Source organism: Ammospiza caudacuta, chromosome 36, assembly GCF_027887145.1.
Source record: "Ammospiza caudacuta isolate bAmmCau1 chromosome 36, bAmmCau1.pri, whole genome shotgun sequence".
In the NCBI taxonomy this organism is placed as follows: Eukaryota; Metazoa; Chordata; class Aves; order Passeriformes; family Passerellidae; genus Ammospiza; species Ammospiza caudacuta.
In genome coordinates, this window is record NC_080628.1 from 488,106 (window position 1) to 506,450 (window position 18,345).

The following is an 18,345-nucleotide window of genomic DNA, read 5'->3' on the forward strand; positions in this document are numbered from 1 at the left end:
AAGGAAAAACCCCAAATATTTGGGATAAACACAAAAAAAAAAAAAAAAAAAAAAAAAATGCCCCAAACCATCAGAATTTTGGGATTTTTTTTTTTTTTTAATTTTGGGACCCAATTTTGGGATTAAAAAACCCCAAAATGGGCAAAAAACCAAAGGGAAATTTTGGGGTTTCATCCTCAGAGAGTCTGGGGGAGAGAACCCCAAAAAATCCCAAAATTCACCCAAAAAGTTCATTTCTAATGGGGGAGGAGCCAAAGTTTGGGGTCAAATTTTTGGGGAGTCCCAAAAATAAAATAAAAAAATCCCAAAAAATCCCCAAAATCCCCCAAAATCTCACCTGGAAGTCGAGGCTGGAGGAGCCAAAAAGGTCCCGGGGCTGCTCCAGGGGGCTCTGGGGAGAAACCAAAACATTTTTGGGGAAAATTCCCAAATTCTGGGGTTTTTTTGCCAAATTTTTGGGGTTCCCCCCCCCGCAAATTTGGGGAGTTTTTTTCCACAAATCTTGGGGAGTTTTCCCCAATTTTTTTGAGGTTTTTTCCTCAAATTTTTGGGGTTTTTTGCCCCCAAATTTTGGGGGGTTTTTTTGGGGTCTCACCCTGGGGCTGTTCGGGGTCTCCTCTTCCTCCTCCTCCTCCTCCTCCTCCTCCATCAGGCTCAGGCTGAGCGGGGGGGATAAAAGAAACCCCAAATCCCCCAAATTCACCCCAAATTCCCCTAAAATTTCCATAAACAACCCCCAACAACTCCCCAGATTTCCCCCAAATCCCCCTCAAAATGCCCCAAACCCACCCAAAATTGATCCCAGGCCCCTCCCCCCAAAAAACCCCACCCAGGATCCCCCAAAATCCCAAAATCTCCCCCAAATTTCCTCCCAAATTTCCTCCAATCCCACCCAAAAATCCCCAAATTTCCCCCCAAAATCCGACATTTCGCCTCAAATTTCACCCAAATTCTCCCAAATTTTGCCCCAAAATCCCCAAGTTCCCTCCAAACCCCAAAATTTCCCCCCAAAATCCTGAAATCCCCCCCCAGAATTCCCCCAGGGCCCCCCAGAATCCCCAAATTTCTCCCCAAATGCCCCAAAATCCCAAATTTCCTCACCGGGACTCCCAAGTGCTCCTGGATTCGCTGCTGTGGGGTGGAGAAGCCCCAGATTGGGGATTTTGGGGATTTTGGGGATTTTGGGGATTTTGGGGATTTTGGGGTTTCCCCCCAGACTGCGGGGCCGTTGGGCGGGGGCGGGGCCGTACCTGCGCAGGTGGGGGGAGGGGCGGGGCCGGGGGTGGGGGCGGGGCCTCCTCAGCGCGGTCGAGGCCAGGGCGGGGCTGGGGGGCCACGGGCTGGAGCTGGGCGGGGCTGAGAATTCGGGTTTTTAACCAAAATTCCACTTTTTTAACCCAAAATTCCATTTGCTAAACCCAAAATTTGAGGGCCTTTTTTTTTGACCAATTTTTTTTTTTTGGTTTTTTTTCCCCCAAAGTTTTTGGGTTTTTTTTCCTGCCGAAATTCAGCTTTTCATTCCCCAAAATTGGATTTCTTTTTTACACAATATTCAGATTTCCCCCCCCCGCCCCCCCAAAATTCAGATTTTATGCCCCAAAATTCAGGATCTCCCCCTCAAAATTTTTCCCTCATATTCCTGATTTTTTGCCCTCCAAAATCAGATTTTTCCAACCCCAAAAACAGATATTGCCCCCCAACACTGTCCTAAAATTCAGACTTCTTCTCACCCAAAATTCAGATTTTTGTCACCCAAAATTCCGATTTTACCCCCCAAACTTTCTCCCCCAAATTTCAGATTTTTTGCCCCACAAAATCGGATTTTTTTTCCCCCAAAATCCAGGATTTTCCCCCCAGTAAATCCCGGATTTCCCCGAATTTCCGTGTTTTCCCCTCGAACGAACGCAGGATTTTCCCAAATTCCCGTTGTTTTTCCCCGTTCCGGGCCCTCACCGAGGCTCCGCGCTCTCTTGGGCCGGGGGGGCCCCGGGGGGCTCTGGGGGGGCCCCAGCGAGCGGCGGTAGCAGAGCAGGGGAGCCCCAAAATCGCCCAAATCCGCCCCAAACTCCGGGCCCAGGCCCCGCTCCCGGCACGCCCGCTCCAGCAGCGCCAGCCTGGGGCAGAAAACAACAAAAATTCCAGTTATGGACCCAAAAATTCCCATTATGGACCCAAAAATTCCCATTATGGACCCAAAATCAGCCCAAAAATCCAAAATATCCACCCAAAATCAGCCCCAAATGACCCCAAAATTCAAAGTATTGACCCCAAAATAAGCCCCAAATCAGCAAAAGAATTCAAAATATTGACCCCAAAATTAGCTCAAAAACCACCCTGAAATTCAAAATATTGACCCCAAAATCAGCCAAAAAAATGACCCAAAAATTCAAAACATCGGCCAAAAAAACCCCAAAATTCAAATTATCAGCCTCAAAATCAGCCCCAAAACCACTTTGAAATCCCAAATATTGGCCCAAAACTGAGCCCGAAAATTCCAAGTAATGACCGCAGAATCAGCCCCAAAACCACCCCAAAACTCAAAACATTGGCCCAAAACCAGTCCAAAACTAACCCCAAAATCAGCCAAAAAATTACACAAAAATTCAAATTATCAGCCCAAAAAACACCCCAAAATCCCAAACATTGGCCCAAAAATTCCAAATGCCGACCCCAAAATCAGCCTAAACCCAACCCCAAAATTCCAAACGTCAATCACAAAAACAGCTCCAAAACCACCCCGAAATTCAAAACATCAGCCCAAAAACCACCTCAAAATTCAAAATACTGGCTCAGAAGTCAGCCCCAAAACGGCCCCGAAAGCCCCAAATGCCCGAATTTGCCCGGAATTTGCCCCAATTCTCACACGAGGGCGCGGTCGGGGCGCGGCAGCCGCGGGGAGAACTCGGCCAGAACCTCCAGGAAGGGCAAATGCAGGGGGAGCCCCCCCGGGAGCCCCGAAATTCCCGAAATCCCCGAAATTCCCGAAATTCCCGAGGCTCCCGGGGGCGGCTGCAGCGCGAACTGGATCCCGTCCCTGCGGAGGGACGGAAACGACACAAAATTAACCCAAAACTGCCCCAAAATCCGCTCAAAACCACCTCAAAACACACTAAAATCCACCCCAAAATCCTCCCAAATCAACCCAAAAAATCCAGCCACAAAATGCACCCAAAATCACTCAAAATGCACCCAAAACAGTCCAAAATCCTTCCAAATCCACCCCAAATCCGCTCACATCTCCCAATACCACCCAAAATGCACCAAAATTCCCCCAAAATCCACCCCAAATCCACCCAGACCAGCCCAAAAACCCCCCAATTCCCCCAAAACCACCTCAAAACAGCCCAAAATCCACTCCAAATCCCCCAAAATCCACCCAGAATTAACCTGGGATCACCCAAAATCAACCTGGGAACTCTAAAATCCAATTTTTTTTCCCTCAAATTCCCTTTCCCCCCCCAAAAAAATCCCATTTTCCCCCCGAATTCCTGTTTTTTTCCCCGCAAATTCCCATTTTCTCAGCCCAAAATTCCATTTGCCCCCCCAAATTCCCATATTTCTCCCCAATTTCCATTTTTTGGTCCCAATTTCCTACATTTTTTTCCCCCCAAAAATCCCACTTTTCCCTAAATCCCCATTTTTCCCCACAAATTTCGCTTTTCTCCACCCAAACTCCCACTTTTCAACCCCAAATCCCCATTTCTTTGCCCAAACTCCCATTTTCCCCCCAAATCCCCATTTTCCCCCAAAAAAATTCCATTTTCCCCCCAAATTCCTGGGTTTTTTTACCCCAAATTCCCATTTTCTGGTGCCAAAATCCCATTTTTTCCCCATAAATTGCCCTTTTTGTCCCCCCAAATTCCCATATTTTTTCCCCCAAATCCCCATTTCTTTGCCCAAATTCCCATAATTTCCCCAAAAAAATCCCATTTCTTTCCGCCAAACCCCCATTTGGTTCCCCCAAACCCCCATTTTTCTCCCCCAAATCCCCATTTTCTGGTCCCAAAAAACCATTTTCCCCCCCAAACCCCCATTTTTTTGCCAAATCCCCGTTTTTTGCCCAACTCCCCATTTTTTTTCCAACCCCCATTTTTTTTCCAACCCCCATTTTTTTCCCAATCCCCATTTTTTTCCAAACCCCCATTTTTACCCAAACCCCCATTTTTTCCAAACCCCCATTTTTTTCCCAAACCCCCATTTTTTTGCCCAAATCCCCGTTTTTTGCCCAAACCCCCGGTTTTTTGCCCAACTCCCCATTTTTTTTCCCAAACTCCCGTTTTTTTGCCCAAATCCCCGTTTTTTGCCCAAACCCCCATTTTTTCCCAATCCCCATTTTTTCCAAACCCCCATTTTTTTCCCAATCCCCATTTTTGTCCAAACCCCCATTTTTATCCAAAGCCCCATTTTTACCCAAACCCCCATTTTTACCCAAACCCCCATTTTTATCCAAACCCCCATTTTTTTCCAAACCCCCATTTTTTGCCCAAACCCCCATTTTTATCCAAACCCCCATTTTTTGCCCAAACCCCCATTTTTATCCAAACCCCCATTTTTTTTCCAAACCCCCGTTTTTGCCCAAACCCCCATTTTTTGCCCAAATCCCCGTTTTTTGCCCAAACCCCATTTTTTTTTCCAAACCCCCGTTTTTGCCCAAACCCCCATTTTTTGCCCAACCCCCGTTTTTTTGCGGTTTTGCCCAACCTGTGCAGCTGCAGCAGCGCCGGGCGGTTCTGGCGCCGCCCGAGGCCGAAGAACGGGGCCAGGCGCCGGCCGAGCTCCCGCAGCTGCTGGAACCGGGGCAGGGCCCGGAGCGCGGGGCCCTCCTGCAGCAGCAGCTCCGTGAACAGCTGGGAATAATGGGGAAAATGGGGAAAAATGGGGAAAAATCACAAAAATCCCACCCCCAGAGCGCGGGGCCCTCCTGAAGGAGCAGCTCCGTGAACAGCTGGGGAAATGGGGAAAATGGGAAAAATGGGGAAAAAAAATCATAAAAATCCCACCCCTGGAACCCGGGGCCCTCCTGCAGCAGCAGCTCCGTGAACAGCTGGGGAAATGGGGAAAATGGGGAAAATGGGGAAAAAAAATCACAAAAATCCCACCCCTGGAACCCGGGGCCCTCCTGCAGCAGCAGCTCCGTGAACAGCTGGGGAAATGTGGAAAAAAGGGGAAAAAATGGTGAAAAAAATCACAAAAATCCCACCCCCAGAGCGCGGGGCCCTCCTGAAGGAGCAGCTCCGTGAACAGCTGGGAAATAATCACAAAATCCAGGAGAACTGAACAAAAATTTGCCAAAAAAATTCACAAAAAAATTCCCAAGAAATGGCTCAAAAATCGGTCAAAAGCGGAGGGAAAAGGGGGAAAAAGTCCCTGGGAAAATCCCCAAAAATCTCTTGGAAAAATTTCCCCCAAAAGTCCTGGAAAAATCCCCCAAAAAATCCTGGAACAATCCCAAAAATTCTCCCATAAAACACCCTGGAAAATTCCAAAAAATCCCCCCCCTCCTTGCAAAACCCAAAAATCCCCTCCCCAAAAAATCCCCCCAAAGTCCCTAAAGAATCCCCAAAAAATCCCCTGAAAAAGAAAAAAAAATCCCCAAAAATGCACAAAAAAACCCCAGAAAATCCCAAAAAAATCCCTTAAAAAGGCTGAAAATCCCAGGAAAAGCCCCAGGCACCCCAAAGTTGCCAGAAATTGCCGGTTCTGCCCCGAAATTGCCGCGTGCCCCTGACCTGCCGCAGGCTCAGCAGCACCGTCCGCGCCCACGCGTCCCCGCCCAGCTCCCGCGTCAGGCGCAGCAGCTCCCGGATGATGTCCCCGAAAGGGCCCCAGAACTGGGATGGAAACGGACAGAAACCCCAAAATCACCAAAAATGGGAATTACGGATCCCAAATCCCCGAAAAACTGGGAATGGAAAAGCACAGGAATCCCAAAATCACCAAAAATGGGAATTACGGATCCCAAATCCCTGAAATGCCCCGAGAACTGGGAGTGGAAAAGCACAGAAATCCCCAAAATCACCAAAAATGGGAATTACAGATCCCAAATCCCCGAAAAACTGGGAATGGAAAAGCACAGGAATCCCAAAATCACCAAAAATGGGAATTACGGATCCCAAATCCCTGAAATGCCCCGAGAACTGGGAGTGGAAAAGCACAGAAATCCCCAAAATCACCAAAAATGGGAATTACGGATCCCAAATCCCCGAAATGCCCCGAGAACTGGGAGTGGAAAAGCACAGAAATCCCCAAAATCACCAAAAATGGGAATTACAGATCCCAAATCCCCGAAAGGGCCCAAGAACTGGGAATTACAGAGCACAGGAATCCCAAAATCACCAAAAATGGGAATTACGGATCCCAAATCCCCTAAAAACTGGGAATGGAAAAGCACAGGAATCCCAAAATCACCAAAAATGGGAATTACAGATCCCAAATCCCTGAAATGCCCCGAGAACTGGGAGTGGAAAAGCACAGAAATCCCCAAAATCACCAAAAATGGGAATTACAGATCCCAAATCCCCTAAAAACTGGGAATGGAAAAGCACAGGAATCCCAAAATCACCAAAAATGGGAATTACAGATCCCAAATCCCTGAAATGCCCCGAGAACTGGGAGTGGAAAAGCACAGAAATCCCCAAAATCACAAAAAATGGGAATTACAGATCCCAAATCCCCGAAAAACTGGGAATGGAAAAGCACAGGAATCCCAAAATCACCAAAAATGGGAATTACGGATCCCAAATCCCTGAAATGCCCCGAGAACTGGGAGTGGAAAAGCACAGAAATCCCCAAAATCACCAAAAATGGGAATTACAGATCCCAAATCCCCGAAAAACTGGGAATGGAAAAGCACAGGAATCCCAAAATCACCAAAAATGGGAATTACGGATCCCAAATCCCTGAAATGCCCCGAGAACTGGGAGTGGAAAAGCACAGAAATCCCCAAAATCACCAAAAATGGGAATTACGGATCCCAAATCCCCGAAATGCCCCGAGAACTGGGAGTGGAAAAGCACAGAAATCCCCAAAATCACCAAAAATGGGAATTACAGATCCCAAATCCCCGAAAGGGCCCAAGAACTGGGAATTACAGAGCACAGGAATCCCAAAATCACCAAAAATGGGAATTACGGATCCCAAATCCCCTAAAAACTGGGAATGGAAAAGCACAGGAATCCCAAAATCACCAAAAATGGGAATTAGAGATCCCAAATCCCTGAAATGCCCCGAGAACTGGGAGTGGAAAAGCACAGAAATCCCCAAAATCACAAAAAATGGGAATTACAGAGCCCAAAAAATCCCAGGAATTTCCCCCAAAGGATCCCAGAATTACCCCAAAATCTGGGAATTCTAACCGTAAATTCTCCAAAACCCCAGGAATTTCCCCCAGAATCCCAGAAGTTCCTCCCAAAATCCTGGCAATTCTTCTGAAAATTCCCCCAAATCCCCACAAATTCCCCCAAAGGATCCCACAATTGCCCCCAGATTCTGGGAATTCCCCCCAAAATCCCCAAAAATTTTCCCCAAAACCTGGGAATCCCCTCCAAAATCCAGGAATCCTCCCCAAAAATCTGGGAATCCTTCCCAAAATTGCCCTGAAAATTCAGGAATTCCTCCCAAAATCCCCATAAACCCCCCCAAAATCGGCATAAATTCCCCCCAAACCCCATAAATTCTCTGGAATTCCCCCCAAACCCCCCAAACCCCAGAATTCTCCCTGTTCCCCCCTTGCAGAATTGTTTGTTTGATTCCCGTTCCCCCCTTGCAGAATTGTTTGATTTCCCGTTCCCCTTGCAGAACTGTTTATTTGTTTATATTCCCTGTTCCCCCTTGCAGAATTGTTAATTTAATTTCCCGTTCCCCCTTGCAGAACTGTTTATTTGTTTATATTTCCATTCCCCCCTTGCAGAATTGTTTGATTCCCATTCCCACCCTGCAGAATTGTTTGATTCCCATTCCCACCCTGCAGAATTGTTTGATTTCCATTCCCCCCTTGCAGAATTGTTTGATTCCTGTTCCCCCCTTGCAGAATTGTTTGTTTGATTTCCATTCCCACCCTGCAGAATTGTTTGATTCCCGTTCCCACCTTGCAGAATTGTTTGATTCCCATTCCCACCCTGCAGAATTGTTTGATTTCCATTCCCCACCCTGCAGAATTGTTTGATTTCCATTCCCCCCTTGCAGAATTGTTTGATTCCCATTCCCACCCTGCAGAATTGTTTGATTTCCGTTCCCCCCTTGCAGAATTGTTTGATTTCCATTCCCCCCTTGCAGAATTGTTTGTTTGATTTCCATTCCCCCCTTGCAGAATTGTTTGATTTCCATTCCCCCCTTGCCGAGCTGTTTGATTTCCGTTGCCCCCTTGCAGAATTGTTTGATTTCCATTCCCACCTTGCAGAATTGTTTGCTCCCCATTCCCACCCTGCAGAATTGTTTGATTCCTGTTCCCCCCTTGCAGAATTAATTGTTTGATTTCCGTTCCCCCCTTGCCGAGCTGTTTGATTTCCGTTGCCCCCTTGCAGAATTAATTGTTTGATTTCCGTTCCCACCTTGCCGAGCTGTTTGAAGACGTCGGCGGCGTTGCTGAGCTCCAGCACCCCGCGCAGCACCAGGCGGCAGAACCCGGCCAGCAGCAAACGCCGCCCCTGCAGCGCCTCCAGCCGCCACTCGGCCGCCTCTGCAACGGAACATTCCGGAATTTTGGGCATCGGATCCGGGATTTACGGGCAATTACAATTATGGGCTTCGGGTTTGCGGCGGTTGTGAAAAAAATTGAGGTTTTGGGAGCAAAATCGCTGGAAAACGGCTCCAAAATCACCAAATTCGACACTCAAATGTCGTGGGATTTTTTTGGGGGAATTTGGGAATCTTGGATCCAGGAATTTTGGGAATTTTGGGATCTTGGACAAGGGAATTTTGGGACTTCTAGGATGGCGGGATTTTGGGATTTTGGGGAATTGAGGGGATTTTGGGGTGCCAGCACCCCCCGGAGCAGGAGCAGCAAACGCCGCCCCTGCAGCGCCTCCAGCCGGGACTCGGCCGCCTCTGCAATGGAAAATCAGAAAATTCGGGAAACTTGGGGATCTGGGGAAAAACCTGGGGGGTTTGGGTTGGTGGGGTTTGGGAAAAAAATGGGAATTTTTGGGGGAGGAAAGGCGAGAAAACGGCTCCGAAATCACCAAAGTCAATGGTCAGAAACTGGGGGAATTTTGGGATCTAAAAAATTCCCCCAAAATTTTGAAAAAAATTGCTAAAAAAATTCCCAAAAACTCCCAATAATTGCCAGTCTCACCCTGGTGCCCAGGCTCAGTTCCAGGCTCCTCAGTGAACACCAGGTCGAGCAGGGCCAGCCCCAGCAGCGTGGGCAGCCCCGGCTCCCCAATAAACACCAATAAACCCCAATAAATCAATAAATGCCCAATAAATCAATAACTGCCCAATAATTTCAATGCTCACCCTGATCCTCAGGCTCAGTTCCAGGCTCCTCACCGAACACCAGGTCGAGCAGGGCCAGCCCCAGCTGCGTGGGCAGCCCCGGCTCCGGGCGCAGGCGCAGCCCCGGCTCCGGCAGCCCCGGGCCCAGCAGCAGCAGCAGGTCACACAGCACCAGGAACGCCTGCAGGGGGAAACGGGGAAACACCGGGGAAAAATGGGGAAAATACTGGGGAAACACTGGGGAAATACTGGGGAAATACCGGGGGAAATACTGGGGAAACACTGGGGAAATACTGGGGAAACACTGGGGAAATACTGGGGAAATACTGGGGAAACACTGGGGGAAATACTGGGGAAATACCGGGGAAATACTGGGGAAACACTGGGGGAAATACTGGGGAAACACTGGGGAAATACTGGGGAAACACTGGGGAAATACTGGGGAAATACTGGGGAAATACCGGGGAAATACCGGGGAAAAATGGGGAAATATTGGGGAAATACTGGGGAAATACCAGGGAAATACTGGGGAAATACTGGGGAAACACTGGGGAAATACTGGGGAAATACTGGGGAAATACTGGGGAAATACTGGGGAAATACTGGGGAAATACCGGGGAAAAATGGGGAAATACTGCGGAAATACTGGGGAAATACTGGAGAAACACTGGGGAAATACTGGGGAAATACCAGGGAAATACTGGGGAAATACCGGGGAAAAATGGGGAAATATTGGGGAAATACTGGGGAAATACTGGGGAAAACATTGGGGAAAATACTGGGGAAATACTGGGGAAATACCGGGGAAATACTGGGGGAAATACTGGGGAAATACTGGGGAAATACCGGGGAAAAATGGGGAAATATTGGGGAAATACTGGGGAAATACTGGGGAAACACTGGGGAAACACTGGGGAAATACTGGGGGAAATACTGGGGGAAATAGCGGGGAAAAATGGGGAAATATTGGGGAAATACTGCGGAAATACCAGGGAAATACTGGGGAAATACCGGGGAAAAATGGGGAAATACTGGGGAAACACTGGGGAAATACTGGGGAAAAATGGGGAAAGCATTGGGGAAATACTGGGGAAAATAGGGAAAACATTGGGGAAAAATGGGGAAAATATTGGGGAAAATACTGGGGAAAATGGGAAAAATATTGGAGAAAATATCAGGAAAAAAATGGGGAAAATATTGGGGAAAAATGGGGAACATACTGGGGGAAAATACTGGGGAAAACATCGGGGAAAACATCGGGGGAAAATGGGGAAATACTGGGGAAAACATTGGGGAAAATACTGGGGAAAATAGGGAAAACATTGGGGAAAAAAATGGGGAAAATATTGGGGAAAAATGGGGAAAACATTGGGGAAAATACTGGGGAAAAATGGGGAAAATATTGGAGAAAATATCAGGAAAAAAATGGGGAAAATATTGGGGAAAAAATCAGGAAAAAAAAAAGCTCCCCCCGGATGTTCTGGAACATTCCGGATCCATCCCAGAACCCCCAAAGCCCCCGGAGGTTCCGGAAGGTTCCAGAGCCCTCCATGAACCCCAAGCTCCCCCCGGATGTTCTGGAACATTCCGGGTCCATCCCAGCAGCCCCAAAGCCCCGGAAGGTTCCGGAAGGTTCCGGAAGGCTCCAGAGCCCTCCATGAACCCCAAGCTCCCCCCGGATGTTCTGGAACATTCCGGACCCACCCCAGAACCCCCAAAGCCCCCGGAGGTTCCAGAAGGTTCCAGAGCCCTCCATGAACCCCAAGCTCCCCCCGGATGTTCTGGAACATTCCGGACCCACCCCAGAACCCCCAAAGCCCCGGAGGTTCCGGAAGGTTCCGGAAGGTTCCGGAAGGTCCCAGACCTTCTCCCTGAGGCCGGGCTGGGGCTCCGAGAGGCAGCTCTGGCACAGGGAGAGCAGCAGCGACGCCCGCGAGCGCAGATCCCGCACGGACTCCTGGAAATTGGGGAGAAAAATCCCAACTTTGGGAAATTCGGGGAAAAAAAGGGAATTTTGGGTGAAAAACGGGGGAATTGGGGGGGTTTGTTGGGACTTCTCGGGATTTTTTAGAGGTTTCAGGGCACAGGGAGAGGAATGAGGAGGCCCTGGAGGAAGATCCCGCACGGATTCCTGGAAATTTGGGGGAAAAAAAAGGGAATTTTGGGTGGAAAATGGGGAAATTTGGGGGAAAAAAAGGGAATTTTGGGTGAAAAATGGGGAAATTTGGGGTTTTACTGGGACTTCTTGGGGGATTTTTGGGCTTTGGGGGCACAGGGAGAGGAATGAGGGGGGCCTGGAGCGCAGCTCCCGCAGGTACGCCCGGAAATTGGGAATTTTGGGTGGAAATTCGAGAGTTTTGGGAATAAACTCGGGAATTTTGGGGGGAAATTGGGGAATTTGAGGGGTTTGGGGTGGGATTTGGGGTTTTATCGGGACTTTTGTGGGATTTGGGGTAAAACTGACGCATTTTGGGGGGGGATTGAGGGAATTTCTTTGGAATTTTGGCAGGAATGGTGAGGACTTGGGAATCCAGGAATTTCCTGGGCATTTTTGGGGAGTTTTTGTGGAAATCTTGGGGGAATTTTGTGGGGAATTTTTGGGGGAATTTTGGGGGAGATTCTGGGGGGATTTTTTTGGGAAGACTTTGTGGAAACTTTTTGGGGAATTTTTGTGGGAAATTTGAGGTGGATTTGCGGGGGTTTTTGTGGGAATTTCGGGGCATTTCTTGGGATTCTCAGGGAAATTTGGGGGGGGCATTCCGGGGCAATTTATGGGGGGATATTTTTGGAATTTTGAGGCAATTTTGTGGGTATTTTTGGGGGGGATTTTGTGGGAATTTTGGGGAAATTTTGGGGGGAATTTTTTTGGAATTTTGAGGCGATTTTGTGGGTATTTTTGGGGGGATTTTGTGGGAATTTGGGGGGATTTTTTGGGAATTTTGGGGTGATTTAGTGTGATTTGCTCACCGGGGAGGCTCCGGAGTCGGGCACTCGGGAGAGCTCCCAGAACAGGTGGAAGAAGAGGCAGGAGAGGGCCGGGATCGTCACCTGAGGGGGAAAAGTGTCACCAAATGGCACCAAAAGGGACAAAAATGGCCCCAAAATGAAAAAAAATGGCACCAAATGGGACCAAACGGAACCTAAATTGCCCCAAAAGATCCAAAATGTCCCCAGATGGCCCCAAAATGACTCAAAGATGTCCCCAAAGATCTCCAGGTATCCCCAGGTGTGTCCCAGGTGTTTCTGAATGTCCCCAGGTGCGTCCCCAGTGTCCCCATGTCCCTCACCTGTCCCAGCAGCTCCCCAGTGTCCCCAGGTGTGTCCCTGTGTCTCTCACCTGTCCCGGCAGGTCCCCAATGTCCCCAGGTGTGTCCCTGTGTCTCTCACCTGTCCCGGCAGGTCCCCGGTGTCTCAGGTGTGTCACAGGTGTGTCCCCAGGTGTGTCCCCAATGTCCCCACTGTCCCCACCTGTCCCGGCAGGTCCCCGGTGTCGAGCGCGTGGTGTAGCAGCTATGAGTCCCCAATGTCCCCAGGTGTGTCCCAGCTGTGTCCCCAATGTCCCCAGGTGTGTCCCCATGTCCCCACCTGTCCCGGCAGCTCCCCGGTGTCTCAGGTGTGTCTCAGGTGTGTCTCAGGTGTGTCACAGGTGTGTCCCCAATGTCCCCAGGTGTGTCCCCACCTGTCCCGGCAGGTCCCCGGTGTCACAGCTGTGTCCCCAATGTCCCCAGGTGTGTCCCCAATGTCCCCAGGTGTGTCCCCAATGTCCCCAGGTGTGTCCCCAGGTGTGTCCCCACCTGTCCCGGCAGGTCCCCGGTGTCGAGCGCGCGGCGCAGGAGCTGCGACAGCGGCACAAAGAGACCCCAGGGGGTCAGGTCGTGGTCACTGCGGGGACAGAGTGAGGACATTTGGGGACATTTGGGGACAAAATGGGGGGAAATGGGGAAATTTGGGGAAAAATGGAGAAAATTGGGGGGGAAAATGGGGAAATTTGGGGGAAAAATGGAGAAAATGACATTGGGGACAGTGGGGACATTTGGGGGGAAAATGGGGGTGAAATTTGGGGGGGATTGGGAAAAATCAGATTTGGGGACACTGGGGACAAAGTGGGGAAATTTGGGAAGAACTGGGGAAAAATGGGATTGGGGACATTGGGGACATTGGGGACAAAGGGGATTGGGGGACATTTGGGGGGAAAATGGGGGGCAAATCTGGGGGGGAAAACTGGGAAAATGAGGTTTGGGGACATTGGGGACATTGGAGGGGTTGGGGACACTGAGGACATCTGGGGGATTGGGGACATTGGAGGGGTTGGGGACGCCGGGGGCCACCCCTGCCCTTGTCCCAAATGTCCCCAAAATCTCCCCCAATGTCCCCAATGTCCCCAAGCCCCTGAACCGCCCCAGATGTCCCCAATGTCCCCAGGTGTCCCCAGCCCCCCCAGTGTCCCCAGTGTCACTTGAAGAGCGCCGAGAGTCTCGTCAGGGTGGCCGCCAGCGCGTAAACGTCCTCCTCGTCTGGGGACACGGCCTGGGGACACAGATGGCATCAAAGTGGCATCAAATGTCCCCAGAGTGTCCCCAGAGTGTCCCCAGAGTGTCCTCCTCATCTGGGGACACGGCCTAGGGGGGACAAACGTCACCAAAATGTCACCAAAATGGGACCAAATGTCCCACCTGTAGCACCTCCTTGACCTGCAGGTGGCACCTGTCCCCAAGGCTGTCCCCAAACCTGCCCAAATATCCCCAGGATGTCCCCAAACCCCTCCCATTGTCCCCTGTGTCCCCAGTGTCTCACCTGCAGCATCTCTGTCACCTGCAGGTGGCACCTGTCCCCCAGGCTGTCCCCAGTGTCCCCAGTGTCCCCAATGTCCCCAGTGTCTCACCTGTAACATCTCTGTCACCTGCAGGTGGCACCTGTCCCCCAGGCTGTCCCCAGTGTCCCCAATGTCCCCAATGTCCCCAGTGTCCCCAGTGTCCCCAATGTCCCCAGTGTCCCCCGTGTCTCACCTGCAGCATCTCTGTCACCTGCAGGTGGCACCTGTCCCCCAGGCTGTCCCCCAGGCTGTCCCCAGTGTCCCCAGTGTCCCCAGTGTCCCCAGTGTCCCCCGTGTCTCACCTGCAGCATCTCTGTCACCTGCAGGTGGCACCTGTCCCCCAGGCTGTCCCCAGTGTCCCCTGTGTCCCCAATGTCCCCAGTGTCCCCAGTGTCCCCAGTGTCCCCCGTGTCTCACCTGCAGCATCTCTGTCACCTGCAGGTGGCACCTGTCCCCCAGGCTGTCCCCCAGGCGCCCCCTGGCGATGTCCCCCAGGCCGTGCAGGGGCAGCTCGGGCTCGCAGAGCGCCCGCAGTGCCCGGGAGGCGGCCGAGAGAGCGGGGCTGGCACCGGCGTGCTTGGCAAAAACCTCCTGGATCTGCCCCAGAACCTGCTCCAGGTGCTGCAATGAACAACAAAAACCTCCTGGATCTGCCCCAGAACCTGCTCCAGGTGCTGCAATGAACAAAAACCTCCTGGATCTGCCCCAGAACCTGCTCCAGGTGCTGGAACAAACAACAAAAACCTCCTGGATCTGCCCCAGAACCTGCTCCAGGTGCTGGGAGAGAAACAAAAACCTCCTGGATCTGCCCCAGAACCTGCTCCAGGTGCTGGAACAAACAACAAAAACCTCCTGGATCTGCCCCAGAACCTGCTCCAGGTGCTGCAATGAACAAAAACCTCCTGGATCTGCCCCAGAACCTGCTCCAGGTGCTGGAACAAACAACAAAAACCTCCTGGATCTGCCCCAGAACCTGCTCCAGGTGCTGGGAGAGAAACAAAAACCTCCTGGATCTGCCCCAGAACCTGCTCCAGGTGCTGGAACAAACAACAAAAACCTCCTGGATCTGCCCCAGAACCTGCTCCAGGTGCTGCAATGAACAAAAACCTCCTGGATCTGCCCCAGAACCTGCTCCAGGTGCTGGAACAAACAACAAAAACCTCCTGGATCTGCCCCAGAACCTGCTCCAGGTGCTGGGAGAGAAACAAAAACCTCCTGGATCTGCCCCAGAACCTGCTCCAGGTGCTGGAACAAACAACAAAAACCTCCTGGATCTGCCCCAGAACCTGCTCCAGGTGCTGCAATGGACTGGGGGTTACTGGGATGGACTGGGAGTGAAAAAAATGGGGAAAAAATCCCCCAAAAAACGGGGGAAAAATGCCCAAAGAAACGGGGAAAATGGGGTTTGGGGGGAAAATGAGGTTTGGGGGTACTGGGATGGACTGGGAGGGACTGGGACAAACTGGGATGGACTGGGACAAACTGGGACAAACTGGGAGGGACTGGGACGGGCTGGGATGGAGGTCACTGGTTTATACTGGTCCATACTGGTGTCCCTCTCCATGCACGCCGTGCGGAACAGGCCCAGCTCCAGGCGCTGGGATGGACTGGGACAGACTGGGACAGACTGGGACAAACTGGGACAAACTGGGACAAACTGGGACAAACTGGGACGGACTGGGACGGACTGGGACGGACTGGGACGGACTGGGACGGACTGGGATGGACTGGGACGGACTGGGATGGACTGGGACGGACTGGGATGGAGGTCACTGGTCCATACTGGTCCATGCTGGTGTCCCTCACCCTCTCCATGCGCGCCGTGCGGAACATCCCCAGCTCCAGGGATTGGGAATGGACTGGGATGGACTGGGACGGACTGGGATGGACTGGGATGGACTGGGACAGACTGGGATGGACTGGGACAGACTGGGATGGACTGGGACGGACTGGGACGGACTGGGACGGACTGGGACAGACTGGGATGGACTGGGATGGACTGGGATGGACTGGGACAGACTGGGAGGGACTGGGATGGACTGGGACAGACTGGGACAGACTGGGAGGGACTGGGATGGACTGGGACAGACTGGGACGGACTGGGACGGACTGGGACGGACTGGGATGGAGGTCACTGGTCCATACTGGTCCATACTGGTGTCCCTCACCCTCTCCATGCGCGCCGTGCGGAACATCCCCAGCTCCAGGTGCTGCAGCAGCTCCAGCAGAGCGGCCACGGCCTCGGGCTCCGCTGAGAACTGGGGAGAAATGGGGGAAAATGGGGGAAAAAAAGGGGGGAAATGGGGGAAAAATGGGGGAAAATGGGGAAAAAATGGGATATCTGGGGGAAAAACTGGAATTTTGGCAGGGAAAATTGGGAAATTTGGGAGAAAAACAGGAAAATTCCAGGGAAAAAATGGGGATTCTGGGGGGAAAATGGGGGTTTTGGCAGGGAAAAATGGGAATTCTGGGGAAGGAATGGGAATTAGGGGGGAGAAATGGGATTTTTGGGGGAGGAAAATGGGATTTTTGGGGAAGAATGGGAATTTTGGGGGAAAAAAACCAGGAATTTTGGGGGGAAAATGGGAATTCTGAGAAAAAAAAAAAAAAGGGAATTTATGGGGAAAAAAGGAATTTTAGGAGAGAAATGGGAATTTGGGGGAGAAAATTGGGTATCTTGGAGAGAAAATTGGGATTTTGGGGGAAAATATCAGAAGTTTGGGGTAAAAACTGGAAATTTGGGGGAAGAAATAGGAGTTTCAGGGGGGCAATTCGGAATTTTGGGCAGAAAGTTGGGAATCTTGGAGAGAAAACTGTGAAATTTTAGAAAGAAAATGGAAATTTTGAGGGGAAAAATGAGAATGTTGGGGGAAAAACCAGGAAAACACGGGCTGAAATCGCCCCAAAATCCCAAATATGCCCAAATGCCAACGGCCCCGATACTGCCGACAGCCCGAGCTGCCGGAGCTGCCGGGTTTGAGGAGTTTTGGGGTTTTTTTGGGGTTTTTTGCCGACCTTCTGCAGGAGCTGCGGCAGCGCCGGGATGAGGCTGCGGCTGAGCCGCTCCCGCTCCTCGCGCTGCTCCCGGCGCTCCCGCGGGGACGCCTGGGGGAAAAGGGGATGGGACCCCTGAAATTCCCAACGCTCCCGGGGGTCCCGAGCCCCAAAAATCCCAAAGTTCACAAAAACTCCCAAAATTCCAGGAGGTCCCGAAGCCCAAAAACCTCCAGGAGTTCCCGAAGTTTCCCCAATTCCAGAAGCTCCTGACCCCCAAAAATGCCCAGAATTCTCAAAACTCCCAAAATTTCGGGAGCTCCTAAATCCCCAAAATCTGGAATTCCCAAAATCCCCAAAACTCCCCTAATTCCAGGAGGTCCTGAATCCCCAAAATCCCCTGGAATTCCCAAAATTCCCCCAATTCCAGGAGGTCCTGAATCCCCAAAATCCCCTGGAATTCCCAAAATTCCCCCAATTCCAGGAGGTCCTGAATCCCCAAAATCCCCTGGAATTTCCAGAACTCCCAAAATTCCGGGAGCTCCTGACATCCAAAAGTCTCCAGAATTCCCAAAATTCCTGAGCCTCAAAACTCTGGGAATTCCACCCAAAAAAGACCTCCTGGAAATCCACAGAATTTTGGGAATTTCCAACCCCAAAATTCTCAGATTTCGTGACCCAAAATCCCCAAAAAATCCCTGCAATTTCCCTGAAAAAAATCCCCCCGAAAATCCCCAAAAATTCCCAGATTTCCCAACACAAAATCCCCGAAAATCTCTGAAAAATTCCCCCCAAAAAACCTCAAAAAATCCCTAGAAAACCCCCCCCAAAAATCCATAAAATTTCCTGGGTTTCCTGACCCAAAATCCCCCAAAACCCCCAAATTTCCTCACCCAAAATCCCCAAAATCTCCAAATTTCCTGACCCAAAATTCCCCAAATTTCCTCACCCCAAATTCCCAAATTCCCCAAAACCCCCAAATTTCCGGAACCTTCCGTGCCAGGCTCCGTCCCTCGGGGGGGTGTCCCCGGCACAGCCGCAGGGCGCTGCAGCTCAGGATCTCCACCAGGGCCTTCTCCTCGTGCAGCTGCAGGGCTGGGAAC

General features: G+C 50.9%; 1 protein-coding gene across 1 annotated transcript in view; it reads right to left on the reverse strand.

The window, feature by feature from the left end:
* STAG3 (STAG3 cohesin complex component) overlaps positions 1–18,345 on the reverse strand; it is a 36,843-nt gene that overhangs the window by 430 nt on the left and 18,068 nt on the right. Inside the window, exons 19-36 of the mRNA XM_058822926.1 lie at positions 18,234–18,337; positions 17,264–17,353; positions 16,417–16,506; positions 15,409–15,546; positions 14,666–14,869; positions 13,892–13,962; positions 13,230–13,317; positions 12,403–12,483; positions 11,300–11,392; positions 9,457–9,616; positions 8,550–8,677; positions 5,696–5,831; positions 4,702–4,847; positions 2,864–3,034; positions 1,954–2,114; positions 1,102–1,131; positions 596–659; positions 338–391 (exon numbers count right to left, since the gene is read on the reverse strand). Coding sequence (XP_058678909.1) covers positions 338–391; positions 596–659; positions 1,102–1,131; positions 1,954–2,114; positions 2,864–3,034; positions 4,702–4,847; positions 5,696–5,831; positions 8,550–8,677; positions 9,457–9,616; positions 11,300–11,392; positions 12,403–12,483; positions 13,230–13,317; positions 13,892–13,962; positions 14,666–14,869; positions 15,409–15,546; positions 16,417–16,506; positions 17,264–17,353; positions 18,234–18,337 — 2,009 coding nt within the window. The remainder of the gene's footprint in view (positions 1–337; positions 392–595; positions 660–1,101; positions 1,132–1,953; positions 2,115–2,863; positions 3,035–4,701; positions 4,848–5,695; positions 5,832–8,549; positions 8,678–9,456; positions 9,617–11,299; positions 11,393–12,402; positions 12,484–13,229; positions 13,318–13,891; positions 13,963–14,665; positions 14,870–15,408; positions 15,547–16,416; positions 16,507–17,263; positions 17,354–18,233; positions 18,338–18,345) is intronic.